This window comes from Momordica charantia (genome assembly GCF_013281855.1).
Source record: "Momordica charantia cultivar OHB3-1 chromosome 8 unlocalized genomic scaffold, Mcharantia_2.0 BLBB01000008.1, whole genome shotgun sequence".
Lineage (NCBI taxonomy): Eukaryota > Viridiplantae > Streptophyta > Magnoliopsida > Cucurbitales > Cucurbitaceae > Momordica > Momordica charantia.
The window spans coordinates 10,121,741-10,148,358 of NW_028275166.1; the positions used below are offsets into that span (position 1 = coordinate 10,121,741).

Consider the following 26,618-nt stretch of genomic DNA (forward strand, 5'->3'; position numbering starts at 1 on the left):
TGGGATATTTGAGTGCTTTTTCACCTCACAGTGAAATAGGGAGGGAAAATAAAGAAAAAGTATTTGGAAACCGCTTACAAAATCAGCACAGAGCACTGCGCACCTCTTTATTTATTTATTTATTTTCTTTTTTTGGGTTAAAGGTTAATCATGTCTTTTCCATGACCTCCATATACTGAGAGTGACGTGGCCAATGGACATGGCAGTGGAAATTAAACTGCCGGTACCAAAGGACCGATCCAGAAATCTGATAAGAATCAAGCTTTCTATTTTTCAATAAATATATAATTGACCTATATCTATTTTTCAATAATTGACGTATATTTATTCGATTCAATTTCCATCCTACATGTAAAAAATAATAAAAAAATTGAATTAAATAATTTATTTATTAAAAATAAAGAAAACCATATTTGACGATTGGTTTTTATTTTTCTGTTGTCTCAAATTTTTAAATTAAAAAAGTAATCTTTTATATGAAAGACGGTTTTCTTATGATTAATATTGAATTGTTATTTTATTTTTTTTCATTTTCTATTATACATTTGATAAGATAATAGTGATAAAACAATATTTTAATTTATGTTTTTGTAAAGAATTAGAAAAGGGAACAAGAAACAAGATTGTTGCTTAAAAAATTTTACATAATTCTAGAAATCTTTATAAAAAAAATAACGAACTTGAATAGTTATTAGAGGCTTATGTTTATTTTTTTTATAATTAGAAGTAAGTGCTCTCTTATACTCGAGGAGCAGACTTGAACATATCAAGAAATTTTTTGTATTAAACTCGCTCGAAGATAAATACTTATGTTTCTAAAAACTGAGAATGAGAAATAAGAAATAAAAATTAAAATGTTACTAACTTGATCATCTAAGTTAAACGCGTGTCAATTTTACTATCTCCCTTCATTATTTGTCTTATCAATAACGTTCTTATTTAAGAATGGTATACAATTAGTTGTGGGGGATAGAACCAACTTGTCACATGGCAAGCGTTTGAGAGATGGGCCATATCAGCCTCACCAGACCTCTCGAAAAAGGCAGGTCTTGTATGCTACCAATCATGCCAGCACATCCCACCATCAACACATCCTAATAGTGTGATTGACTTAGCATAGTCATCATCGTCACTAGGTTGGTCGTTCCACTATGAGAATCTCAGAGCCATTTCCCATGTTTGATTGCTAGATACAATCGAACAGAAGACCACCACACTCTGGTATGTTAGAATTCCTTCTGAATACGTGTAACAGACATCAAATTTCATTACTAACATAGGCATCAGAATATTATCTCTGTTTTACAGGGCATTCACGTTTTAAAAGGGATAAATCATTTAGTGTAAACAAAATCTACGCATTACCACAATCTACAGAATAAAATAATAAAGTACACATATTAAATTATCAACGGAAATAATAGTTACTTTGATAATAGTATAAATTTTTTTTGGAAGACGTGGGCGCGGCGGTAAATGTAAGAAAAAGTAATCCATTTGTCATATTTTATATGTCACAAGTTTCAATTCAAAAGCTGTGCCTGTCGTCTATTTCTGTTATCCCCATTCTACCCTTTCTTTTTCCGTGTACGAGAACAAAAGCTGCGGCCGACTTCCCTTGCCCTGCCACCCTCTACCCCCCACTGTCCAAATTGATACTTTTCATTCAAAACCTAATTGCCTGCCCCATCAATATGACTAATAAATAATTATTTATTATATCAAAGAAGAAATAGGTACGATGAAAGTATTAAATAATTTACTTTATAATTATGATAGTTTTAAGTTAAATTACGAAATTTACCCCCTAACATTTAAACTTAACTTCAATTTTTTTTTTTGACACTAGCTTGTATGGTTTATAAGTTTCAATTTGATCCGTATAATTTTGTTAAACTCCACTAACCTTCTCAAAAACCACTCATCTCGCTCAAGTTTGATTGGATACTAAATTGAAACTAATTCTAAATTATAAAAAATCATATCATCGATTGTAAAACTATGAAAATCAAATTGAAAAAATCTCAAATCATAGAGACTAAATTCACTTCACAATTTAACACAATTTTTTATTCTATCACGTCTATAATAATAGACCCAATATAATTAACTTGATAAATATGATTTTCAATCAAATCGTGTGTACTAAATACCATTCTTTAATAAATCATGTGTACTCGACACAGTTTGCTTGAAACTGGACTCTTCTAGACTCTAACCTATTTTTTGTAGTTAATTTTTAAATGACCCAATTATTCCAACTTTTTTTCCCTCTACAAATACTTAAAAGAAATAACGGGTTTTAGTCCAGATCTTTAGTATATAATTATTTAGCCCTTGTACCTTCAAATTGGTAGCAATTTAATAATCGAACTTAGTAGGTAACAACTTAGTCCTTACCATAAAAAATCTCATAAAAATCCAATCTCGAAGTTTATTATGTAACCATTTAAATTTTATAGTTTATAAACACATTCGGTCTCTCATATAGATATATAAGATATCTCATTAAATCTTAAAAGCATTTACCATAGGAACTAAATCATTACAAATTAAAAAAAAAAGGACTAAATCGTTACATACTAAAGTTCAAGAACTAAATTATTACAAACTAAAGTTTAGGAACTATGGTAGCGGGAGTAGAAGAACCTTTTTCAACCTATAAAACAAAATCCAAACCTTTGGAGTTGAGAGAGGCAATGTGAATATTACAGGGAGGTAAAAGGTATTTTACACTGATCAGATCAGAATTACTTACCCCAGAGGGGCAAAAAGCAACCTTAATTTTTGAAATGTGAACACCACAGGAACTGCATTTTTGGTTAAAAAGGTTTTGCTGCTGCTTCGATCATCTTCTTCACTCTGGTCAGTTTTTCTATCTCCTTGAGAGCCTAAATCACACCCAAACACAATGAATCATCTCATCCACTGCAACTTACGATTAGGGGCGGAGTTAAGATTTTAAAATTCTCTTTCTACCAGTGCCTAGTATAACTTGCTCACACACAAGTCTAAAAGAGCAAAGCTGCTTTACTGAGTCTATGAAGGGAAGGGGCCGAGAGTCCGACCCTATCAGAAGAGGACTCGTTCTCTTAACTGAGGTCTCTGTCTAAATCGTCTAAAGAAAATTTATAGCTCCACTCCCCTATCATTGATGTAAAATTTTAAAATTTTCTCCCTATAGCTCCCCTATTATTGGTGTAGACACCTAATAAATATGGTAAAAGGATTCACACCTCTAAAGCCATGTCTTCGGTTGTGACAGCATTGAGATCGTCGTATCCAGATTTACTTGCTAGCTCTGTGAGGCATGGAGGTGTTAGAAGCCAGAAGAAGCACGAAAGTGTGGAATATTCCAAGTGCGGTAAGGATCAGAATCACATACTTTGGAGTGATATTGAAGCATCAGCCGTGGCATAGCCATCTTTCATTTCTTGGTAGAGGGAAGTTATTTGACCCAGCACCTGTATTGTACACAAAAATAGCCAAATGAATGAAGGATATCTATGGATTTGTACCGACAAAGGCGAGACTTAAAACCCAATAGAAAATTTTGGACTTGTTTTGGAAGATTGTTTTCGTGATAGTTTGTTAAATTAGAAGCATTTAATAAATCCCAAAACTTTCAATTTCGTATTTAATAGAGTCCTAAAGTTCTAATTTTGTGCCTAATAGATCCTTGAACTTGAAAAAGTGTAAATAAGTATGAATATATAATTGAAAGTTGATAGACCAATTAAATATAAAACTGAAATTCAAGTAAAAACACTTAATTTAGAGCCCTAATAGTTACAATATTGTTTTAAAAACTTATTATGTACTTTTTTAGAAGTCTACTAAACATAACTTTGAAAATTGACCAAAGCCAAACTCATAATCTAACCTAATAGTTCTCTAGATTTTAGAACAATTAATTTCTGAAGACGTGTTTGTTGAAAATTGTTTTTATGGATGACCTTATGTTTAGAAAAAGTAAAATTATTCTTTGATTTTGAAAATAGCAATTTCAAGTGCAAAATAACTCTGACCTTAGAAAACAACAACGCTATAGTTCATAAAAGTGGAGTTAAAAAAGAATAGAGTTAAAAAACGGTTCAAAACTATTTTGAGAACCACTTTCAAGTTCAAACAACCCCTTTTAATACCTCAGAATAAGATCCAAAAGTAGATATATCAAATGCAGGAAGTTGGCTATGATCTTCTGCAAATTCCTCTGCTATCATCTGTAGTGGTAAATCAATCCATAGTGTTATGCCATGCCTCAAAAGCGCCCTGCATGTAAAATGTTTAGCAAAGAACAACGTGAGCATAACAAAATCAAAAATTGCTTTAAGTAAATACAAGTAACAATTTCATGAAAAATGTGGGCACTAAACCAGGAAAAATTAAGCATTGAACATTCATACAAATTAGTAGAGCTCTGAACAGCACCATTTCCAGCACATACGACTAGTCGACCCATAGAAGATAATTGTTTTAACACTTCAGTCTGCAACAAAATGGCATGTCAGGTAGTTGTGACTATATTTTATAGAGCATTTAACAAGAGATATCTTGTTAAGGACATTCAGTAAGAGTCCTTAGGTACAAAAGCTTCAGTATTTTCTCGGGCACAATCACTAATAAGTAAAAACTCAGTCACCCCGAAACCGACAATGACAAATCTAAAAAATGGAGTTCAAAAAGATGCTACTGAACTACCAGTTTCAACCACATAACTTCCGAGAAGATGCAACAAAACATAACCTATAAACATGAGATAATTACCTCAGACGCCCGAAAACCATTTTCATCACTCTCCTTATAAAGTTTGGCAGCAGCTGCACCACCACTAGCTTCCACAACTAAACTATCACTATATGCATTTTGTATGTGACATAGAAATTCAGAATTAGCAATGCTAGTAAGGAAAAAATTACCAGAAACCAAAAAGGAAAAAGCATCTAGATAAGTACCTGTCAAAGTAGTAGTATCTCAATACATCAGCCAAGAGTCTTCCCAACTTAGTTTTTTGGGAGCTGTTGATCCCTTCACATGGGAACTTATCATACATTAATTTGATATAAACCTAAATTGCGCCAAAAACTGAAGATTATTTCTTACCCACGAGAAAGATGGAAGTTCCTTTCAGTTCAGGAGCTACATCCATGGCTTTCTTCTGAATTCAAACTGAACAGTGTAAATAAACACTTCAAGCCACAAGAAAACTGAAGCCAAATAAAACTAATCTCAATGCACATCACGACACAAGACTAAAATAGAGCAAAAAAAAAGAAGTACAAAAGGATTCTCTGAGCCTTGCTAATTATATGATAAAAACTTATGTTAATTCTATTCTTTCAGTTCACCATAAAATGGAAACTTGAGGCTAGAGAAACAACATCTAACCTGCACTTCAAGAGACAGATCATCGACAGTGACCTTCGCCTCCACATCTAACAAAGGCCAAGACAAATCACTGAGTAAAGAGAGATGAAACTGAAACTAGACAATTCATCCTTTAGGTTTAGAATTAGATATCGATTTAACTCCACCCTCCAACTAAAGGCAAACACGTTTCACTGAGTTAATTACACAAATTTGTTGCAGAGCCTTATCCAGATTAAACTGCCTGATGTTCTGTTTCATCGGCCAATCACGATTTCTAGCAATACAATTCAAAGTGACTTACAAGAAAATGGTACTCATAACCTTTGAATCCAATTCAAAGTGAAGTTACCATTGGACTGCACATCATCCATAAACCAAGCAACTGGACCAATATTCATCAGAGAAAAACCAACCGCTACTTTTACGAATTCAACTTAATAAAACGAAGATGTACAAAAACGACGGGAAAATTGAAGTCATTGTGCATCGAAAGAAAACCCAAAGCAGCAAAAAATAAAAAATGAAGCATAAACAGATTACGAAGTTTCTCTACGGGGAAAAATGGATTCCGAAATAGAACTCACTGAGTGCAGCTCCGTCTGATGCTAAGCAAGTCGATGGCAGAGATCTCCAGCGCTGAATGGCGGAAGAGTGCAGAAATCGTCCAGAAACATGAAGTGGGAGAATATGTTTACGATGAACAGAAGATGGCAGGGGCAAGGAGCAGCTCAAATTGAGAGCCATTGCATGAATTTTTGGCGAGCGGATACTGAATTGGAGATCAGGTCGAGAAGAAGAAACGGTGTTTTTCATCGCCATGATAAAGCTCGCTCGGGAGTCGCTTCCAGAGTAAGCGCTTCCAGAGTAGGCGCTTTATCCTTCATTCCCAGTGTGTGTTATCAGATTTTTTTTTCCTTCCTAAGTGGTGACATTTAGCAAAGAGATAAAACTGATATTATAAATTTTCTTTTTTTTTTTTTTTTTTGAAACACTGCTGTTATAAAATTCCAAAATGATTTTAAAGTGGTTTTTAAGTATTAATTGGTACGTAATTTTTGTTTAGGTGATTTACTTTTAATTATATTAAAGTCACTTCCAATCAAGTAATTTTGAAAAAATAAATTTAAATATAATTAATTTTTCAAAATCATTGTACAAATGATATCTTAAAAATCAATTTAAAGTTATTTTAAATTTTTCTAAAATAACTTTTAATATCTTTTTGAAAAATTTTAAAGTATAGTTTACAAAATCTCAACTCGGAGGCATGTTTGGAAGTGGTAATAGCAAGAGTAGTTTTTAAAAAAGAGATTATTGATTTTGTAAAAGTAAATGTACGTGTGATTTTAGAAAAATAGATTTAATTATAATTGATTTTGAATTTTGAAAAAATAAAAATAGTCATTTGTAAACTTTAAAAAGCATGTCAAAACAAATATACTATTTTTAATATGAATCTATAATATATAAAAGGGGCAACAGGAGAAATTTTGAGAAATATTTTCTTACATTTTGCCCCTTCAATTTAAGGTTTTCTTTATTGTTTTGATGGCATTTTTGTCATTCAACTCTTTCCCTCCCAAATCCCACCTATTTCTCTTCCCAAATCTCTTCAAATTCCCACTAATTCGCTCATTCCTTTCTCTCACCCTCACTCTCCACTCCACCCCCCTCCCTCTCTTCTACTTTTTATATTTTTATTTATTTATTTTTTGTCTTTTTAGTTCCTTTATTTAAGTTAGAATGAAGAAAAATATAAGGAATATAATGTGAAATGTTTTAATAAAACTTTTGTCAATTTATTTCCAAAATTAATGACTTTAACTTTAATTATATAATTAATAATGGAATTTCAAAAATTTTAATGTTTTAATGGTTAAATAATATTTTAAAAATAAAAAGTATAAAAATATATATTAAAATACAGAATTAGATTTGTCTTTTCTATGTAACTTCATTATTCTTCTCTCACCCACCCCTCTAAATTCTTCTATTCTCTTCACTTTACCACCCCTCTAAATTCTTCCATTATTCTCTCTATCTATTTATGCACTCTCATTATTTATCATGGTCCAATTATCCAAGTTCTCCTCCTCTCTCTAATCCTTTCATCTTCCTCTTAGGCTTTGGAGGTTTGAAACTCAAATCTTTATCAAATGTTAGAAGTGGGTGGAGCAAAATGTGTACCAATGGATAAAATAGAGGTACCTTACATTGTCATTTCTTCAAATTTCTTTATTATTGAAATCGTAATTGGAGAGAGAGAAATTGAAAATATATTGGTTGCGGATTCATTTAATTGAAAGTATATAAAATTAAAATTGAAAAGGGATTTTTTTCTGTCCTTGATTTATTTAAAAAATAAGGTTGAATTTTTTCTTCAGATTTTGTAGGATATTTTACTTGCCACCGTTAAAGGTCACCGCTGCGTCCATTGAAGTTGTTGTTGTTGAGTCTAGAGTCTAGACCATGATTTTATTTTTCCTTGGTATTTGATAGCATTTTATATTTAGGGTTATTTTAGTTTTTTAAGTGGCATAATAAATAGACAAAAATATGTATAATAAAATTCGTGATTTATGGATATTCTTAGTTATTTCACGCTACAAAATTCCAATTTTTACATTCTATTGCATACGTGATGACAGCTTGTCAAAGTTGAAATTCATTTTAATATTGTATTTTGTTTATAAAGATTTTTGATGTATTTTATTTTAAAATTTATCATTTTAAAATCAGTTTACTTTTTATTTTTATATTTAATTAAATTATTTTGAAGCTTTTTATCAAAATAATAATAATAACAATAATTTCGAAGCTTTACCGTTGTCCTATTTCTATAAGTAGTGGAGGTGAGTTTTTTTAGGAATATTTATGTTTTCTTTTTATAATAACACATCATTATTCATGTTACATTAGGAAAAACCAAAACATTATGGTCTTGAAAATTAAATAACATTGATCTTTTAAGAAACTTACGAAATCTTCTCTCTTCTTGGTGAAATTTATCTAAATGGTCTGAATTTGATCCTTCTATATAAATATACTATAAAATGTTCCTTTAAACAAGACTATAAATTAAAGTAATAGCATTAAATATTGTCAATAATGGGTACTGTATTATTTTAATAGTAAATTTTACTTTTTCTTCTAAACAAACAAAGTAAAATTTACCTTCTAATTTAATTTTAAATTTCAAAAAACTCAAAAAAACCATAAAATTTAATAAGATAAATAAGGTCGTTTAAATTAAAACTCATAACCTTCCAAATTTCTAATAATAAAGATATGATAAAATTTTGAATTTAAAAAAGATTTGTCCATTTCTATCCTAAAAACGTGTTAAATTATTTATTCTTGCTCGCTGTATTTTTTAATTAATGAAATATATCAACCAATCATTATTGATAAGATTTATTGTGCACCTCTTGCCGAACTAAGGAAAGTGGTTTTAACCACATGAAATTACTTTCAAACACATCTTTACCGGCCATGTCAATCAATAACTAAAATAGTCCAATAGACTGAAGAAAGGAACATAATAAATATATTTACTAATTCAAATATTTAATTGTTTCACACTGACAAGTCCACGTAGTATTACTGAAAAAAAAGAATAAAATAAAAGGGAAGAAATTGCATAAAATAAAATAAAAAACGGTAAAAAAAAAAAAGGAGAGTGAGGTTTGAATTCAAGAGGCTTTGGCCAGGAGCTTCTGATTGTGGGAAGAGTCGTCAAGATCATTATTAATATTATTATTATTAGAAAAATTGGAGTGGTGACGTCGTGAAGCATTCAAAAAGTTCCTCACTCCACCTGATTTGCCTCGCTGTAATGCTTTCATTATCCTTTTTCCTCTTCGATCTTTCTTCCCCCTTTCACTCTCTGTTCCCTGTCAACCAACAACATCAAATTAAAATTAACATTAAAAAATATAATCAAAATTATCAGTAGATTAAAAAACGACCATTCATCGACACGAGTACATAACAAAAGTGAGAATATAGAATATGAGTAAATAGCTGTCAATTTTCCAATGATGATAATTAAAAAATAAATTTATACACGATGATAATATTTTAATACAAAGCTACGTCGGTGTTTAAAAAAAAAACTTGAAGGTAAGTAGTGTTGTTTTGGAAATTAGAATGAAAAAGAAAATGAGAATCCAAAATATTTCATATACTAATAAAATCAAGAAGTTTAATTTGTTAGTACCTTATCTGGATCGTTCTGCCACTTGCACTGATCTCCCTCACAATTATCTGTGCAAGACAAAACCAATGGCTTATAAATAAAATAAAATTAAATTAAAAAATAACAGCATTTCTTATATATCTAAAAAATCGAGAATAAAATATGTGATTGTATCCAGTAAAATTTCGTGTTTAATTTAGTATTCATTCCAATTTTATTTTGGTGGGTCAATTTTGATCTTTATCTTATTTTCATCCCGAGATTTTTCTTTAAATATTGAAATACTGGTCACTTTTTAAAATTATTGAACTAAAATGAACGTTTTGAGAACACATCGACTAAAATAAACAAAAGTTGAAAGTATACTGTCAAACACCCAACATGTAAATAGAATAAGTTAAAAAAAAAACCAGAAATAACTTTTGAAAATTGGCTACCACCGAATATTAAAATGGGTTGATAATAATGACATTCATTCCGTCGTTTAAAATGAAGATGGTAAAACATAAAGACTAAATTAGAAAATTAAACACACCTTCGGTACTTCTGATGCTGGTGGATATGGAGTCAGAGTCGATACAATATTCCCGAAAACTCGGCGATGCTCCTCGGCAAATCCCGCGGTCGTCGTCGTCTTGTTCATCGTCGCTATAATGATGATCATGAAACTTGGTATTGTTATTATTATTTGCAGAATGTTGTTGTTCCTTGTGATTGGCGGCATTGTTATTATCTGTGACGATGTTGATGTCGGAATGTGGCGGGCTGTTGGTTTCACCGGTGAAGCAAATGCTGGTCCGATTGGGGGTAGCGCGTGGGAGAGCTCCGGCTGCCTCCTTAGGGTCGTCCAATTTGGAGATGCCACAACCCATCGAGAGGAGCCGAAGGACGACGACGGAGTTGCGACGACGGAGAAATGGAATGGAGCACCCGAGTTTTGTCTGTGTCCATTCGAGATTCAAAAATCAAACATACAAAACAAAACAAATGAGAGAGAAATAAGGGTCAAAAAATGATCCACTCAAATTGAGAGGTTCATGGAAGCTCGTCAACTTTTGCCGTTTTAAGTTAGTTAAAGCCGTTGATATCAGATTGACGTTGACCCCCCTCTCTCTCTGTTCATTCTTCAAATCCGACGTGTCATATGTTTGAAAAACTCGATGAAATTCAATCTAACTCAACCTATACGGTTTTTATTTATTGATTGATTATTTTAAATTTAGTTCAAATAAATGAAAACCTGTGAATCTGGTTTAGCGGGCTAGAATAAAGTTGAGTTAATTAAACTTAAACCAATTGATGTTCTTATTAATTTGAAAATCTTTTTTTAGATACTTGATTCATTAAATTATTTTGAATTGAATAAATTTACAACTTAAACAACTGGTATATTATGGGGTGGGTTGTGTGTGGGGATTTGAACGAGATAAATCTATATGATAAATGTAAAATATATCCGACTATTGAGTTCCTATAACTACCAAAATGGTACTTAGTTGTAGATATATATTATATCCGCATGTTCGAGATTAGGGGACAACTCGAACAGTCGATGGGCGACCAACGATGAAGAAGAAGCTACGGTTTGCTATGGACTTCCGATCGATGACCAAACCTCGTGATAAATGGGAGGAAACAATGGACTGACGACCGAAGACGAAGGAGAAGCTAGAACGGTGTGCTCTGACGACGAAGAAGAAGTTTGAATGGACAGAAACAATGGTGGAAGGAACGATTTGTGGAAGGAAACCAGACAGAAGAAGAAAGGTTGGAGGAGGTTTTCAAAAATTTGAAATAATGGAAGATTTTATGGATTTGGGTAGTATTTTGGAATTTGGTAATTTTTATTTTTGGAAAGAATAATTAGACAAAAATTAAGGGATTTAAAATGTAACCTTCCAAATAATCAATTTTGGATTTCAAAAAATAATTAATATTTAGGTGTAGGTATATAATAGTAAATTTGTGTGGGTAAGATGTTACTTCACGCCAAATTTTGTACATTGAATTCTTTTATGTAATTATAGGCTCTAAATATCCTATCAATCTATTAATCCCAATATTTTATCTAAATAGTGATAGTTCCTGTACCTCTCAAAACGGTGGCATTTTCTTAGCCCAAACCCAAAGCCCTCCTCTAGTGGCCCAGCCCACCACTCCTAGCCCTCCCCAAAAGGTCCAGTTCACCTCTCTTCGCCCAGCACTTCGGATTTTTTTCTTTTTCATTCAAAAAAATAATACAAGCTAGTCCAATAATTCTCAATTTGGTAATTAATTTCTCAAAATTCTCAATTTGGTTGATTTTAGTCTACATAATTCTAACTTTAGTTTATTTTAGAACCGTATTTTTAAAATGTTCGTTTCGATACTTATACTTTTAAACGTCAATAAGAAAGTCTTAATTCACATTTAAAATTGCATAAAAAAGCTAAAGTAACTATTTTTGTACTTGTTTGCACAATTTTAACACAAATTTCATACATAATAAAAAACTATTTATTATCACTATTTTTTTCTCAAAGAAGCATATTAAATCCTAGGTAGATAGTCAAGCATGAATTTTGGACCTTTATTTATTATTATTATTATTTTTTGTAAACACTTGACCTTTATCGATCATTAGCCAACCCACAATAAAAATCTTTTAAAATAAAATTATGATTATATTTCAATAAATATATTAAATTTAATATTGTTTAAAAATTAAGATTAAAAAAATTAGATAAAAGGAAGGAAACAAAAAGATAACTTTTTCAAAGTTGAATAATCAAATTGAATATTTAAAAAGTACGTAAATTAAAATAGACCGTAAAAAAAGGGTTAAAAATACTGCATCTAAAATAAATACGTAAACAAACACGGTAAAAATACAGGACTAAATGGTATTTTAGCATTTGAACAAACTGAAAGATTATAGTCTTCCGAAAAAAAAAAAAACTGAAAGATTATATTTAAGCATTATTTTTTCTCCACTCCAATGTTGAGGTTGAGGCAGTGTTGATATTTCTGTTTCCTCTGCCATCGTGTCCCAATATCTTACACGTTGCCAGCGTCCAGCGGGGCCCTCCTCTTCCAAATCTGACCCTCTTTCTCTCTCTCTCACTCTGTTCTGTTTCTGCTCTCATCCTTCGCAGTTGGCTTCATCGCTCTTCGTTTCTTCGCCTCTCTCTCTCTCTGGTACGTAGTTCTCTGCTATCATCTCTCTCTCTCTAACGCTCTACTCTCCACTGCCATCTCTTCACAGCAGCCAACGGTTTTGTTTGTTGTCCAGGTATCTCGCTGACGATCATCAACAACTCTCAACTCCTAGGGCTCGGATCGCAACGGTTGGATCTTCTCCGACTTCGCCAAAATGAATGACGCAGATGTTTCCAAGCAGATCCAGCAGATGGTGAGGTTCATCCGCCAGGAAGCCGAGGAAAAGGCCAACGAGATCTCCGTCTCCGCCGAAGAAGTATGTCTCTCTATCTTCTCACTATTTCCTTTGATTTCTACTCGTTTCCGCTTCTGGATGCCCGATTTTACTGGATATATGTCTTGATTGTTCATATGTATTGGTTGCTGGCTGGCTGGGCTGTATATGAGTTTGTCTACATTGACTATTGCACGGAATCCAATGGCTATTTTTTTTTATTCTCTTGCAGGAATTCAATATTGAAAAGCTGCAGCTGGTCGAGGCAGAGAAAAAGAAGATCAGGCAGGAGTACGAGAAGAAGGAGAAGCAAGTTGAAATTCGGAAGAAGATGTATTTATCTGGCTTTTTCCTCCCCGATTCACTAATTACAGTTTCATTCTCCGTGCTTTTTGCTGGATGGATCTTTTTTTCTCTCTTTCTGCCTTTTGTCATAATCCGAAAAGGCTGTAATTGTGGAATGACATCTTCATGTATTTGATGCTTTGTTCCAGCGAGTACTCCATGCAGCTCAATGCTTCACGGATCAAAGTTCTGCAAGCTCAGGATGATGTAGTGAACTCTATGAAAGAGGCAGCATCAAAGGAACTTTTGAATGTAAGCCAAAATGAACATGTCTACAAAAATCTTTTGAAAGATCTTATCGTTCAGGTTAGTAAATTCCAAATCTTATCCACGTTATAGCACTACTCATTATTTGATTCAGTTAACTTAAGAGTCATAGAATTTGCTGTGTGTGTGAATGTTTGCTGGTTCTTCTAGTTGTATGTTTATTACACTTGAGAGTTCGTCGTCAGAGCTACTCATTATTTATTATTTATGAGGTTATAAGTTTGCACAAGAGTAGAAGATTTGTGCTGGAAGATAAGAAACTTAATATTGAAAACAAATTTCTGTTTCACATAACTCTGACTGGATAAATTTTTCTATCTCTAGAACGTCAAATTGAATCACATATAATCCTAATGATGACGATTGAGTTTTCTTTTCTCAATATCTTTGTTGAGGGTTGCTACTTAGAATGTATTGTGGAGGTTGATCTTCCTGTTAAGATCTTGGTTAGTACGGTTACTAACGAATAAAATATGCTGATGGATATACTAGTTGTGTTATGCGCTGTCTCATGTTTGTTTCTTATTTATAGAGCTTGCTTCGACTGAAAGAGCCAGCTGTTTTATTGCGATGCCGGAAAGGCGACCTCCATTTGGTGGAGGCTGTCCTGGGATCAGCGGCAGTTGAATATGCACAGAAAGCTAAAGTTCATGAACCAGAGATTATTATTGACCATGTCCATCTTCCATCTGGTCCAAGCCATCACAATCCTCATGGTCTTTCTTGGTAATCTTTCCTTTTCACTTTTTCGGGATCTTACTTCTTACAAACTTCCTGCTTCTGAAAACTTGGTCAGTGATTAGTATGGTGTCTTTCTATATACACTTTTATGATTTTGTTTCAGCATTCTCGAAATTGTGTTAGAGATTGCAAGGTAACTTTTGCAGGCGTTTCCTGCCAGGGGTTTTATTTGTCAATGTGATAACCAATTACTCCTGTAGTTTGTTAAAATTTGCAGATTGTACACACTTGTTTAGACAGTATATGTAAACAGCACATGTTTTCGTTTCAAAATCTGTGAATTAAACCATTCTAATAAATCTTACCATTACTTTTAACAGCAAAGGTACACGTTGTCATATTCTATGTATGCCCATGTATACTAATTCTGTTAAAAACTGACAGTCTTATTCTATAGAAAGATTCAATTTGCAGATTTTTCAAACTACAAGGGTGTTTAAAATAATTGTTAAAATATAAGGATACGATGTATGAAATATGGCAAGAGTATAATTTATATTTTTCCAAAAGCCTTGCATCATAAGGTTTTTGCCTTTTGGTCACCCGTTTTCTTTTGAAGAATCAAGGATGCATCTATGAACACTTCTAGTTCTAATATTCAAATTTGATCATTCAGCTCTGGAGGTGTAGTATTGGCATCTCGAGATGGGAAGATTGTCTGTGAGAATACCCTTGATGCTAGGTTGGATGTTGTATTCCGTAAAAAACTTCCGGAGGTACTTTCTCCTCTCAACTATACTCTATTGTCTATTAGTGGGTGCTTATTAGTTATTACATAACCAAATGCTACTGGATATCTCGAATACTCTTTTTTCATGCATGAAGACATTTTAGAAAGGGAAAGAAAACTACATTTATGAGATTTTTTATTCCTTGAAAATGAAAACAAGTCGTAATCCTAATATTAGCCGGGCATTCACTGGTAGTGCAATTTCCTATGTTTCATGTACTTTTAGAAATGTTCACTGCTCTCAGTTGAGTATTGAATCTGTAGATAGATTTAAGTTGAGATAGTATTTGTTGCACTATTCTACTTCCACAACATGGATGAATCTTTCACTACAAGGGCACATATGTATAGGATAAAGCATATTTTGTCTAATTCCATTATCTGATTAGTCAAACCTGGAAAATCATCATGACCACATGTCCTTTTTAAAACTTCAACGCTTTACTTAGGTATGTTTCGTCATGAACACTTGAATTCATTTCAATCTTTATGTCAGTTTTAATGTATGGAGTATATAAACATGCATATTTGGTAAGTTTTTTTTAATCAATTTTATGGACTCGAGGAAGAATTCTTAGCAACTTAACCCCCTCCCCCATCTACTGTTTGGGATATCCGTCTTGCCACTTTGGAGTGAGGCTAGTTTCTTACTTCTTTGATAAGAGAAAGTGTGTAGTTATTAGGGTTTTGTCTATTGCTCCATAAACTACATCCGTACATTCATTAGTACGTTATTACTTACAGACAGGCCCACTCAACTACTGCCCCAGATGCAAACTGTTAAACAATTGGTTAATTAAACCTAGCTTAACAATAAAATGCTCACACTATAAACTTTTTTACTATCCGAATATAAGCTACAATATATTTCCTTTACTTTGTATTGGCTTTCAAAGGTACATTTTTATGCTTCCCCTCCCTTTTCTTACCCTTTTGAAAGATACAAATACTTTATTTGAGGAACCTTTTTGTTCTTTACGGTGAAAGGTACAAACACTTTATTTGGGTACCTCACCACTTCACTAAGCGTATCCTGTATCAGCTCATCTAGGCAATTCTCTCGTGGATGGTTATTTTGTTGCGCCATTTTGTCACTAATGTTGTTCAGATTTAGCATCATACTGACGCTTGCCTTTCTTATTGGCAGATCCGGAAAAGCCTTTTCAGTCAGGTTGCTGCATAATGAGCTGGGTTGGACTCTATGGTGGTGCTTCTGTGAAATAATTTATGAGTCTAAAGTTGGTTTTTGGATGCAAATTATATTCCCAAATGTCACGCATTAATAAGTATTACATTCTTTGATTTTCTCTATCTGATAGTCACTATTGTTCTTGCTTTGATTCATAGCTCTATGAGGGAGGTAGGTGCCCCTATCGACTTGATAGTATCTTTGATCTCAATAATATTCCAGCTTGATATTTCTGTTTCCATCCTCAAGTTGGAATGACCTTTTTGATTATTAATATATTCTTGTGTGCACATCATTGAGGCTGTTGACCTTATATGTTATATGTGATTATCTTCTAAAAACAGTTATTTCAGTTAAGATCTATCATTTGCATTCAATTCTTTTTTTGTAGGACTATTATAAAAAATGTCTTGATCCTTATAGGTATGGTTAAGAATGATAGTTTATCTAAATATGGTTATCCTCTTTCTGCTTATGCATTTTCTTGAACAATAGTTATAATAGCTAGTCAGGAAGATGGCCTTTAGATGGCTGGCTTGGGGATTAGATTGTAAGTGATGGAAAAAATGGGAGGAATCTCTACTCTCAACAAGGACACTTTTTGAGGGAATTTCTTTTGGTTGTCATTTAAGGCCAATGCCAAGCTTGAGATTGGGGTCCCTCCAAAAGGAACAAACGAAGGCCTCTAATATACTGAATTCTTTCCTTGTGTAACCCTTGGCTGTACAGCTCTGCCCGACTACTTTTGTAGGGTGATCTGAAAGTATTAACCGCCTTGAAAAAGGTGGAGTTTTCATGGACCATCTCGGCTCGTGTACAATAGAAAAACCCTAGTGCTAGGAGCCAGTAGGGAAGCTTGAATTAGAGGAAAACTACAAAATCTTAAATATCCGGCCTACGTTGTCTTTGCATTCATACAAATCAAGCTGCACTTAGTCATGCGAACTTGGCTTCACTATCTTGCACATCTTCAAATTTTAGGTGATTTTCCCTTGTAACATCAAATATTCTCATGATCCAAATATCTTTTTAGGGGAAAAGTTGAGATTCTCTGGATAGCTTAATTCTTATAAAATATAGGGTGCACTAAATATGCCCAATGACCCTTTTTTTTTTTTGGCAATTCTCATTTTGGTCTTAATTTGTTTAATTCTCAATTAATTATTAGAAAAGGTTAAAATTTGATAACAAAAAGCTTATGGGTCATTTAATTATTGTTTTACTATCAATGTATTTAGACATGGGTATCTCACTGAAAAAAAAAAAAGATTTTGTTGATGGATGAGTTGGATTTTATTGGACATATTGGTTTCAATAAATTTTTTTCGGAGTTCTGTTTTTTCTTTCCTGAAGGGTCCACTCGAATTTTTAACAGATCAAGAATCAAATAAGAATTACCTAAAACATTACAAAGGTATATTTTGCCTAACAGATATGATGTGGGTGTCATGGCTTAAAAGAAATGGACAAATGTTTTAGGAAGATAAAGTGGAAGCTAAGGTTTTTTTTTTTTTTTTTCTCCTACAAATTTATCCAGCATTTTGAAATTATATATGTGAGGATAGGAATTCGAAGCTCCAACATTTAAGAATATAACTAATATTTTGATTAATTAAACTATATTTGTATCGATTTATACACGGTGGGAATTGGAACTCCCAAGAATTTAAAAATATAAGTAATACTTGACTATTTAAATTATATTTTATTAGAGGTTTAAGGTAAAGTGGGCATGTGTGCAGTATATCTTTATTTAAAACCAAAATATCAAATTCTTTTCTGTACAACTTTGTTTTATCGAATTACTCACTTTTGTCATTCATGTGTGTTCAGTAAATTTAACATATCATCATTTAACTAAAGTGTTAATAAAAGAAACTATATAAACTCACACTTGAAAGTTTGAGAAATAATAAACAAATTTAGAGACTAAATAGACAAATACTTGCTCTCTGCATTTTCACTGAAATAATTATTCAGTTTTTAACAATTTAGTCTCTATCATAAAAAAAACTAGTTAATGTTCTTTATATGTGTAGATCGATAAACTAATGAGGGATCAAATGTGTTTATAGATTACAAAAATTAAATTGTTATATAATAAGAATCAACACTTAATTTTGACGATACTTTTTTTCTAGTAGGGATTAAATTGTCCCAATTTTCAAACTATAGAGATTAAATCGTTACATATTAAATTTCAATGACTAAATTGTTATCAATTTAAAAGTACAAAGTCTAAATCATTTGAACTTAGTTTAGTGACTAAATTATTACTTTACCAGACTAAATGTAATTTTTAACCATAAATCAATGTAAATTTTATGGGAATACATAAAATAAAGATATACAGTTATCCCTATATATTAATATAATTTCACAAAAAAAAAGAAAATGTAACATAATGGGCCTAGACTGAGGCCCACATTTAATTAACCGAACCGGTAAAGTTCAGGCCCGGCCCAGAAAGTGGAAGAAGAAACCCCTATCAGTATCTGGCAACTCAACGAACCGCGCCCCGCGCTTCGCTTCTGTTGGATTTGGAGCAGAGTTTTCGCGCCTTTTGTTTGTTTGTTTGAACTAAAAACTTCTACGAACCTCAATCTTATTCTCATTCCATTCATTCAGTTCTGAAGGTTTAAATTTGAATCGAGTTCTTCCCTCTGAAAGTGCTCCGAAGGCGGCAGTAGCCGAGAAGAAGGCGCCATCATCAATCATTCATTAGAGATTAGACTTGAACCAAAAGCAGTCTCAACAATTGGGCAATTCTAACTGGAAGCGATCTTCAGACTGAGAATGATTTTGACTTGACTTGCAGTTTGCAGTCTTGTCGTTAGAGTTGTAGTCTGCAGCAGGTAAGCCCATCAATCTTTGATTTTCGTAGAAGAATACCCATTAGTTTCTCTATATGTAGCCTTTTAAGGTCTAATTAGTTGTATTCTATGAGGTGCATCGTTAAAGGCTGAGACAAACTCATTAGCTTTTGTGGCTAAATGGTAATTTAATTTCTATGAAACCATATAGAACGAGTTTAGTTCGAAACCTTGTTCTGAGAAGCTCTCAAGCTCCAAAGCCAGCCATCAATGGCGATCATGTTATTGATGCCCACATCGTCAAAACTGGGTTCAATGCCAATACATGCCGCTCTAACTTCCAGGTCAACAACTTTCTTCAGAGTGGAGACCTTTTCCACGCACATCAAGTATTTGATCAAATGCCTTGCAAGAACACGATCTCTCTGAATGTGATGATTTCTGGTTTCCTTAAGTTTGGGAACTTATCTAAAGCTAGAGAGTTGTTTGATGGCATGGTTGAACGTACGGCAGTGTCATGGACAATTTTAATTGGTGGATATTTACAATCTAACCAATCTAAAGAAGCATGTAGGCTTTATGCTGATATGAGAAGGGGAGGGACAGAACCAGATTATGTGACTCTAGTGACCTTGTTATCAGGCTGTGGTGAATTGGAAACTAAGAATGTAATTGTTCAAATCCATACCCATGTCATTAAACTAGGATACGAATGCAACCTCACGGTTTGCAACTCCTTGGTTGATGCTTATTGCAAAACCCATTGCTTATATTTAGCTGGCCAGCTCTTCAAGCAAATGTTAAACAAAGACACAGTGACCTTCAACGCATTAATGACAGGTTACTCAAATGAGGGATTGAGTGAAGAAGCGATTAAGCTCTTTGTTGAGCTGCAGAATACTGAAATTAAGCCTTCAGAATTTACGTTTGCAGCTCTCCTCTGTGCTGCTGTTGGTCTAGATGACACAAGTTTTGGAAAACAAGTTCATGGTCTTGTTCTCAAGGTCAACTTTGTGTGGAACGTGTTTGTGGGAAATGCATTACTAGATTACTACTCAAAGCACAACCGAGTGGATGAGGCAAGGAAGCTTTTTGATGAGATGCCGGAGTTGGATGGAGTATCGTATAATGTTGTCATCACAGGCTATGCTTGGAATGGGCAATTCAAAGAATCTTTTGATCTCTTCAGCCAATTACAGTTAGCAAGATTTGACCGGAGACAATTCCCTTTTGCAACACTATTAAGCATAGCTGCAAATAATCTTAATTTGAAAATGGGTCAGCAAATACATTGTCAGGCAATTGCAGTTGGAGCAAATTTTGAACCTGTGGTGGAAAATGCTTTGGTTGATATGTATGCCAAATGTGAGAGATATGAGAAAGCTCAGAAGATATTTGAAAATATTGCCTGCAAAAGTACCGTTCCGTGGACTGCAATGATCTCAGCTTACGTTCAGAAGGGACGACATGAAGAAGGAATAAAGTTATTCAATGATATGCGTAGAACTGGTGTGTCTGCTGATCAGGCAACTTTTGCTAGTATCTTAAGAGCATGTGCAAATCTGGCTTCAATTGGTTTGGGAAAGCAACTGCATTCATTGCTAATTCGATCGGGATTCATGTCCAATGTATATTCCGGAAGCGCATTGCTAGATACATATGCAAAATGTGGTTGCATGACAGATGCGATAAAATCTTTTGGGGAGATGCCTGAGAGGAATTCTGTCTCTTGGAATGCTTTAATCTCAGCTTATGCTCAGAATGGGAATGTTGAAGGCACCCTTGATTCATTTCAGCAGATGACTCAGTCAGGATATAAGCCAGATTCTGTTAGCTTTCTCAGCATTCTGTCAGCTTGCAGTCACTGTGGTTTTGTTGAAGAAGCTCTTTGGCACTTCAACTCCATGACTCAAATTTATGAAGTCACTCCAAAGCGAGAACACTATGCATCGATGGTTGATGTATTGTGTCGAAGTGGAAGATTTAATGAAGCTGAGAAGTTGATGGCCCAAATGCCATTTGAGCCTGATGAGATTATGTGGTCGTCAGTATTAAACTCATGCAGAATTCATAAGAATCATGAGTTGGCTAAGAAAGCAGCGGATCAGCTTTTTAATATGGAAGAGCTTCGAGATGCTGGTCCTTATATCAACATGTCTAACATTTATGCTGTAGCTGGTCAGTGGGATAATGTTGCAAAGGTCAAGAAGGCGATGAGGGACCGAGGGGTTAGAAAGGTCCCAGCCTACAGTTGGGTTGAAATCAAACATCAGACTCATGTATTCTCGGCAAATGATAAATCCCATCCCCAGATGAAGAATATTTTGAGAAAGATTGATGCATTGGCGAAGCAGATGGAGAAGAAAGGATATAAGCCAGACACGAGTTGTGCCCTACACGATGTGGATGAGGATGTTAAGATTGAGTCTCTTAAATACCACAGTGAACGCTTAGCAATTGCATTTGCTCTAATCAACACACCAGATGGGTGGCCAATAGTGGTAATGAAAAACTTGAGAGCTTGTACAGACTGTCATGCTGCAATCAAGGTGATCTCAAAGATTGTTGGAAGGGAAATTACTGTTAGAGATTCAAGTAGGTTTCATCATTTTAAAGATGGCACTTGCTCCTGTGGGGACTATTGGTGAACCACAGAATCTCTATATGAGCAGTCTAGATAGTCATCAAAACAATCAATGCACGCAATCATATTACCGAGATAAACTTAGAATTGCTTGTCCATGGTAAGTGTTGTTTTCTTATGCTTTGTTATTGACATTGGTTGAGATGAAAGCAATAAGTTTGTAAGATGGAAATAATACCAATCAACTGATTCGTCATATAAAGTTAAGGTTTTGGTTAATTTCATTTTTCTAGCAATTCTACAAAGCAGATCAAAATAGCCTGTGTCATGACTCCTTCCTCAAAGCTTGTTCTGCATCTTGTCCAAATAAGAATTTAGCAAGGAACTCGAAGCATTGTGCATGACATAATTCTTCTATTTTTTTCCCTTCTTATTACCTATATGATTTTGCTTGCTTGCCATGAACCTGATTCTTGTTTCATGAAAAAAAGGAACAATTTCCTTTCTCTATATATGTCTTTATCTTTTAAGGTGGTTCACTATTAACGAGTTTTCGGGATTCCATTATCATAATATTTGTATTTTTAATGTTTTGAAAAGTTTTCTTTGTGCAGTTGAAGCATATAATATCAATTACAGACAATTCTTTGCACATTGTGCCTTAAATCCATTTGTTTGAGGCATAGAAAATTAGAAATGGGAAAGTACAATTCTTGTTCTGCCATTATTTTTCAGACAATTCTTCATTGAATACCAAACGCATGACTAAGCCAAGTCAATATGTTTGCAATTTTAGGTATCTTTTCTTTTTTCCCCCTCCACATTTGCGTGGTACTTGATAATGGTATTCAGAATTCAACTTAGTGTAGTTGCGTGATGGTACTGCATTTGATAATGGTACTAACCATTTCCTTTTCTTACATTGCTGTCCTTTCAGTTACTTCTATCTCTCGTGGCTCGTGAAGTACTTGGTTGTCTATTGTGATAGCACAATATGCTTACTGTTTTAGGAGCCCAAGATAGAAAGAGTGCCGAATGAGTTACAAAAGTGGAATGAATCCCAAAGGGGAACACTTTCCCTCTTTCAAGTGGTGTTATTCAATCTTCCCACTTGTTATGTTCCAGCCTTTAAAGCCCTGTTGAAGTGACTAAGTTCATTGAGAAGATCTTGAGGGAATTTCTTTTGTGAAGGTCCTTAAATGGAAGGTAGTTGTCATTTAGTGAATTGGAAGGTGGTACTCTTCCTATTCTCTTGGTGGGTCTTGGAATCAGTAACATTGCTAGGAGGTCGATGCCAGACGAAATTATTGCAGTGGTTTTCATTGGAAGGCAACACATTTTAGCTTAAGATTATCTGTAGTAATTATGGCAAAGATCCCTTCAGGTGGTTCGTGTCTTAATGTTATTATGGCAACTGTAAAAGCCTGTGGATTAATATAGCTAAATACACAGAGTTGGTTAAAGGAGAGGCTGATATATAAAAGGGGTAATGGTTCCAGGGTGAGGTTTTCAACTTTTCAGAGGACCCCTTTGGTGGAGAAGACTCCTATACCCGTGTATCCCATCTATCAATGCAATTGCTAAAAGTAAAAATAGAAGAACAGAAGAATGCTGGAGCAAGGGGAATACTTTTGGAATTTTGAGCTCAGGAGTTATTTTGGCAATTGGAAATTGATGAATGGAAAGTCTGCTTGCAAAATATGCATGATATTAAGCCTAATGCGCACCCAGATATGAGATTAAGATCACCTGCATAAGCTTTCAATTCTGTAGTTTAGCCAAAAAAGGCTGTTTCATGGCCCCTTCTGCACATCTGGATTCTGTCTCAGATCAACTTAATAAGAAAACGAGGTATCACGTTATGAGATATGATGTTTATTATCCTGAAGTTCTTTCATATGCTTGTAGGTTTTCCTTGGTTCGGTTCAGGGACTTATTAATGCTTCAAACTATAATGAATTTATGCTGAAGACGTGCGGACTTGCCAAATTTCTGGTGTCAGCGTGCCACTTGCCGCTGCTCCTGCATGGGTTTTCAGACATACTCTTTATGAAAAAAGTAACCCAAATTGAAGTAAAACTCTCTATTGAGATCAGCCTGGGAGATTTACTGTTGATTGCGTAGTATTAGCTGCTACGTTGACAGACCAATTATTAATTAAATATTTGTTGTGGTTGTCCTGACTTATTCATAGATTGGTGCGATGGGGTTAAAATAATTTTGTTTCCACTATGACCATTTGCTATTTTAAATTCTTTTTTCATCTTGTTGAAGATTATTGGCTAAAAAGTTGTGGCAAATTCCATTACTTGCTGCTTTAATTAGACATGCATACACATGGAAAATATCAGTACCCTCTCGTACTTGCTAATAAATTTCTGAAATTGACATGACAGGTCCACTTCAGAAGCTCACACCAGAACTTACAGGTTGTATTTCTTTACATCTTCATCTGTCTTCATCTGCTTGAATTTTACCATCGTTTTAATAAGATCATCTCTTAAAAGATTCTAAAACCTCTGCTGCAAGAAACCAAACCAACTTGTGTTTCCCCATTCAACCATTTTTTTCAAGACCTCCACTTTACTGTTCTGTTGTTTAGGAAATCTGACGTCGTTTTTGCTTGTTTCTGGCGACAAAAAAAAAAAAAAAGGAAAAACTTTGAATTCTTGAAATATTGAAGCAGCACATAACTTGAATGTGGAAGTTGGAAGGGGCAGGAAACTTCTCACCCGTAGAAGGATTCTTTTTCTTCTTTTTTTAAATATCTTTTTCCTTTGGAAAATAGTTTTTGGATTATTTGTGTTTTCTTAGGTCTTCTACTAGTAGACAAAAAGAATCTTATACCCGTAGCTCACCATGAGAGGATGAGTTGTGTTGCCAATCTTGGAATTATTTCTCTCCCCCATAAAAAACATAGTTTTTTTTTTGTCTCGTTTTTTTAAATTTCAAATGTTGGTCAGCCATCCCATTACAACAAACGCCATTCTTTAGGAGAAAACACATCCAATCAAAATCTAATTAATTATACCGCCATGGCTATTGAAGAAGACGAGGGAATCTCTCTCTCTCAAAATAACATTTAATAAAAATCTGAAACCAAGAAAGTCGTGGAGATTCGAGGATTTAGGAAGATATTAAAATGACTAATGGGGTGGTATCGAGTTCATATGCCCAAAAGATGCCCTCACATGAAGGTCCCCCTCTCTCTCTCTCCCCTATTTTTCTCCTTCTCTCTGCCATTTGCCGGTTGAATTGGACGCCAAAGAACCACTTTGCCTGTTGTAATGGATGCCTGCGTTGGTCATTATCTCTGATAATTATATAGGAATTCGATATTGTCTCATTTGCCCCATAGTTTGGCCTTAGCTTCTTCTGGCTTTTGACATAGAGACAGCTAAAATATCCCCCAAAAAAACAATAATAATGAAGACAGTCGTTGCCAAATGCCATCTTTTTCCTTCTCCCCCAGCCCCATGATTATCTCGAAACTTGAGTTTTGGTAGAATTACAGAAGCAGGGCACACAAAAAGTGGAAACTCAAATCGCATTGAAAAGGTGGAAAATTTAAAAAGACATCTTTCTTTTTTTCTTTCTCTCTTTCTTTCTTAATCTCTAAGGAAGATTAGTAGTAGATGAAATTTGCCCTTTTTCTTCTCTTTTTGACTCATTTTTGTTTGTTAACCAGAGTCAGAGCATCAAAAGCAAAAGATCTTCATTTCAGCCAATGAAGATGGGTCACAGAGTCAAACCCCTCTCACGTGAGCTACAGAAGAATATGAAGGAAGGCCAAAGCCATAGCCACTGCCACTGCCACTGCTCTCTTCCTGATCCATACTTTCCGTACCATTTGAAGAGACTTCAGTGACTCCACTTGAACACGAAGAACAAGGCTGAGGAAATTCCCACCCATCATCCTCCACCGTCAAATCCAATACACTTGCCTGCGCCACTGCCAATCTCTGCTTCTCTTCCACCCCTTGCTTTTTAGGCCTTCTCCTCTTCTGAAACAGACAGTACACAGCCCAATCCCCCTTTTCAATCTGCTTTTCAGGTTCAGAAAAAACCAAAACCAAACCCCACAGTAAAAACGAATCAGTTCTAGAGACACAGAAAAAAGAAAAGGGCAGTCGTTGTAATTTATTACAAGTTGCTGGTCAATTTTGTCTGTACCTGGGTTGAGTTGGGAGTTGTTCCAGAGCGAGCGAGCCGATATTCATGCATGACCCACCGAGCCGGTCTCGTTCTCTCTGAAACTTTAGACTCAGAAAAAACCAGAGATTTCTTCAGCCCAAGCAAGTGGTTAGTTCCCTGGCTCAAAATGAACTTCTCTTTGCCAATGGACTTCCAAATCCCAGTCCCAGCACTCCTCTTCAAGAAACTCTTCTGTTTGGTAAAAAAGAATCTCTTTTCTTTCAAATCCCCTAGAACCCAACAAACACATAATCCAACAATCAATTCATACAACACTTAACCACAGAAAATTGAAACTTGGAAGTTAGCAGTTACCAGGCAAGGCCCATGGATCTGTGAGGAAGACATCAAAGTGAGGAATGACAGAAGCAGGCAGCGGGAGATGAAAGACCTTCCTCTTCAAGTAGTGTTGGAGCAGTTCTTCATCGGTGGGGCAAAATCGGTACCCAACAGGTAATCTGATGCCTCCATTGGTGTTGTCCATTGCAGGGATCTGTCTGAAGGTCTCAAAGAGCAGAAATGGAGACCAAAGAACCCATCTGGGAATTGGTTTATAATATATATAATGTTATCTGCAGGAGGAAGGAGGAGCAAGAAGAAGAAGAAGAAGAAGAGAGAGAAATGAAGAAGGGTTGTGTTGTGGGTATGGAAGGAAGGATGTTTGGTTGCGTTTTATGGAATGTAAGAAATTGGAAAGCCGAGTGAGTCCTGTCCGACTAGAATTCTGAATCAGAAAAAAACTTATTTTTAATTTTTGTTGTTGGTTTTTTGACTT

General features: G+C 34.4%; 5 protein-coding genes across 8 annotated transcripts; 2 read left to right on the forward strand and 3 right to left on the reverse strand.

The window, feature by feature from the left end:
• Positions 1-2,481: 2,481 nt before the first annotated feature.
• SKL1 (shikimate kinase like 1) lies at positions 2,482-6,292 on the reverse strand. Of its 2 annotated transcripts, XR_002603114.2 has the most exons (11): positions 5,955-6,292; positions 5,389-5,435; positions 5,104-5,158; positions 4,956-5,028; positions 4,768-4,855; positions 4,407-4,489; positions 4,146-4,272; positions 3,386-3,464; positions 3,237-3,301; positions 2,759-2,891; positions 2,482-2,659 (listed from the first exon to the last, which is right to left on the reverse strand). XR_002603114.2 is itself a non-coding variant. In XM_022300844.2 (10 exons), the coding sequence occupies exons 1-10, from the start codon at positions 6,187-6,189 to the stop codon at positions 2,823-2,825; spliced, it is 921 nt and encodes a 306-aa protein (XP_022156536.1). In that variant the 5' UTR covers positions 6,190-6,292; the 3' UTR covers positions 2,482-2,822. The 2 variants fall into 2 exon arrangements, 1 of the variants encoding a protein (XP_022156536.1); XM_022300844.2 differs by having other exon boundaries at positions 2,482-2,891.
• A 2,603-nt stretch (positions 6,293-8,895) lies between these two features.
• LOC111023403 (uncharacterized) lies at positions 8,896-10,526 on the reverse strand. The gene is made up of 3 exons (XM_022300829.2): positions 10,104-10,526; positions 9,590-9,636; positions 8,896-9,263 (listed from the first exon to the last, which is right to left on the reverse strand). Exons 1-3 carry the CDS (start codon positions 10,438-10,440, stop codon positions 9,063-9,065), a joined length of 585 nt encoding a protein of 194 aa, XP_022156521.1. The 5' UTR covers positions 10,441-10,526; the 3' UTR covers positions 8,896-9,062.
• Positions 10,527-12,585: 2,059 nt separating this feature from the next.
• Positions 12,586-16,491, forward strand: TUF (vacuolar ATP synthase subunit E1). The gene is made up of 7 exons (XM_022300813.2): positions 12,586-12,745; positions 12,840-13,022; positions 13,213-13,313; positions 13,475-13,631; positions 14,125-14,318; positions 14,950-15,049; positions 16,211-16,491. The coding sequence occupies exons 2-7, from the start codon at positions 12,921-12,923 to the stop codon at positions 16,244-16,246; spliced, it is 690 nt and encodes a 229-aa protein (XP_022156505.1). The 5' UTR covers positions 12,586-12,745; positions 12,840-12,920; the 3' UTR covers positions 16,247-16,491.
• Positions 16,492-18,627: 2,136 nt separating this feature from the next.
• On the forward strand, positions 18,628-26,617 carry LOC111023381 (Pentatricopeptide repeat (PPR) superfamily protein). 2 transcript variants are annotated; one of them, XM_088127820.1, is made up of 3 exons: positions 18,628-21,809; positions 22,587-23,500; positions 24,046-26,617. In XM_088127820.1, the coding sequence occupies exon 1, from the start codon at positions 19,263-19,265 to the stop codon at positions 21,711-21,713; it is 2,451 nt and encodes an 816-aa protein (XP_087983946.1). In that variant the 5' UTR covers positions 18,628-19,262; the 3' UTR covers positions 21,714-21,809; positions 22,587-23,500; positions 24,046-26,617. The 2 variants fall into 2 exon arrangements, with proteins under 2 accessions (XP_087983946.1, XP_087983945.1); XM_088127819.1 differs by having other exon boundaries at positions 22,587-26,617.
• NAC084 (NAC domain containing protein 84) lies at positions 25,183-26,327 on the reverse strand. Of its 2 annotated transcripts, none has more exons than XM_022300809.2 (3): positions 26,159-26,327; positions 25,823-26,073; positions 25,183-25,692 (listed from the first exon to the last, which is right to left on the reverse strand). In XM_022300809.2, exons 1-3 carry the CDS (start codon positions 26,325-26,327, stop codon positions 25,396-25,398), a joined length of 717 nt encoding a protein of 238 aa, XP_022156501.1. In that variant the 3' UTR covers positions 25,183-25,395. The 2 variants fall into 2 exon arrangements, with proteins under 2 accessions (XP_022156501.1, XP_022156500.1); XM_022300808.2 differs by having other exon boundaries at positions 25,183-25,695.
• Position 26,618: the final 1 nt, after the last annotated feature.

What these genes read in the sequence shown, in the direction of transcription:
- LOC111023403 (XM_022300829.2), bottom strand. Translation starts at nt 10,440, where the DNA reads ATGGGTTGTGGCATCTCCAAATTGGACGACCCTAAGGAGGCAGCCGGA. An exon ending in CAGCATCAGAAGTACCGAAG is followed by an intron (nt 9,637 to 10,103) that starts GTGTGTTTAATT and finishes TGTCTTGCACAG; the next exon opens with ATAATTGTGAGGGAGATCAG. An exon ending in GGCAGAACGATCCAGATAAG is followed by an intron (nt 9,264 to 9,589) that starts GTACTAACAAAT and finishes GTTGGTTGACAG; the next exon opens with GGAACAGAGAGTGAAAGGGG.
- LOC111023381 (XM_088127819.1), top strand. Translation starts at nt 19,263, where the DNA reads ATGAAACCATATAGAACGAGTTTAGTTCGAAACCTTGTTCTGAGAAGC.
- NAC084 (XM_022300808.2), bottom strand. Translation starts at nt 26,327, where the DNA reads ATGGACAACACCAATGGAGGCATCAGATTACCTGTTGGGTACCGATTT. An exon ending in AGATCCATGGGCCTTGCCTG is followed by an intron (nt 26,074 to 26,158) that starts GTAACTGCTAAC and finishes GTTGGGTTCTAG; the next exon opens with GGGATTTGAAAGAAAAGAGA. An exon ending in CAACTCCCAACTCAACCCAG is followed by an intron (nt 25,696 to 25,822) that starts GTACAGACAAAA and finishes GAACCTGAAAAG; the next exon opens with CAGATTGAAAAGGGGGATTG.
- TUF (XM_022300813.2), top strand. Translation starts at nt 12,921, where the DNA reads ATGAATGACGCAGATGTTTCCAAGCAGATCCAGCAGATGGTGAGGTTC. An exon ending in GTTGAAATTCGGAAGAAGAT is followed by an intron (nt 13,314 to 13,474) that starts GTATTTATCTGG and finishes GCTTTGTTCCAG; the next exon opens with CGAGTACTCCATGCAGCTCA. An exon ending in TGAAAGATCTTATCGTTCAG is followed by an intron (nt 13,632 to 14,124) that starts GTTAGTAAATTC and finishes TCTTATTTATAG; the next exon opens with AGCTTGCTTCGACTGAAAGA.
- SKL1 (XM_022300844.2), bottom strand. Translation starts at nt 6,189, where the DNA reads ATGGCGATGAAAAACACCGTTTCTTCTTCTCGACCTGATCTCCAATTC. An exon ending in CTTTTGGATCTTATTCTGAG is followed by an intron (nt 3,465 to 4,145) that starts GTATTAAAAGGG and finishes TGTACAATACAG; the next exon opens with GTGCTGGGTCAAATAACTTC. An exon ending in CCGAAGACATGGCTTTAGAG is followed by an intron (nt 2,892 to 3,236) that starts GTGTGAATCCTT and finishes GGTGTGATTTAG; the next exon opens with GCTCTCAAGGAGATAGAAAA.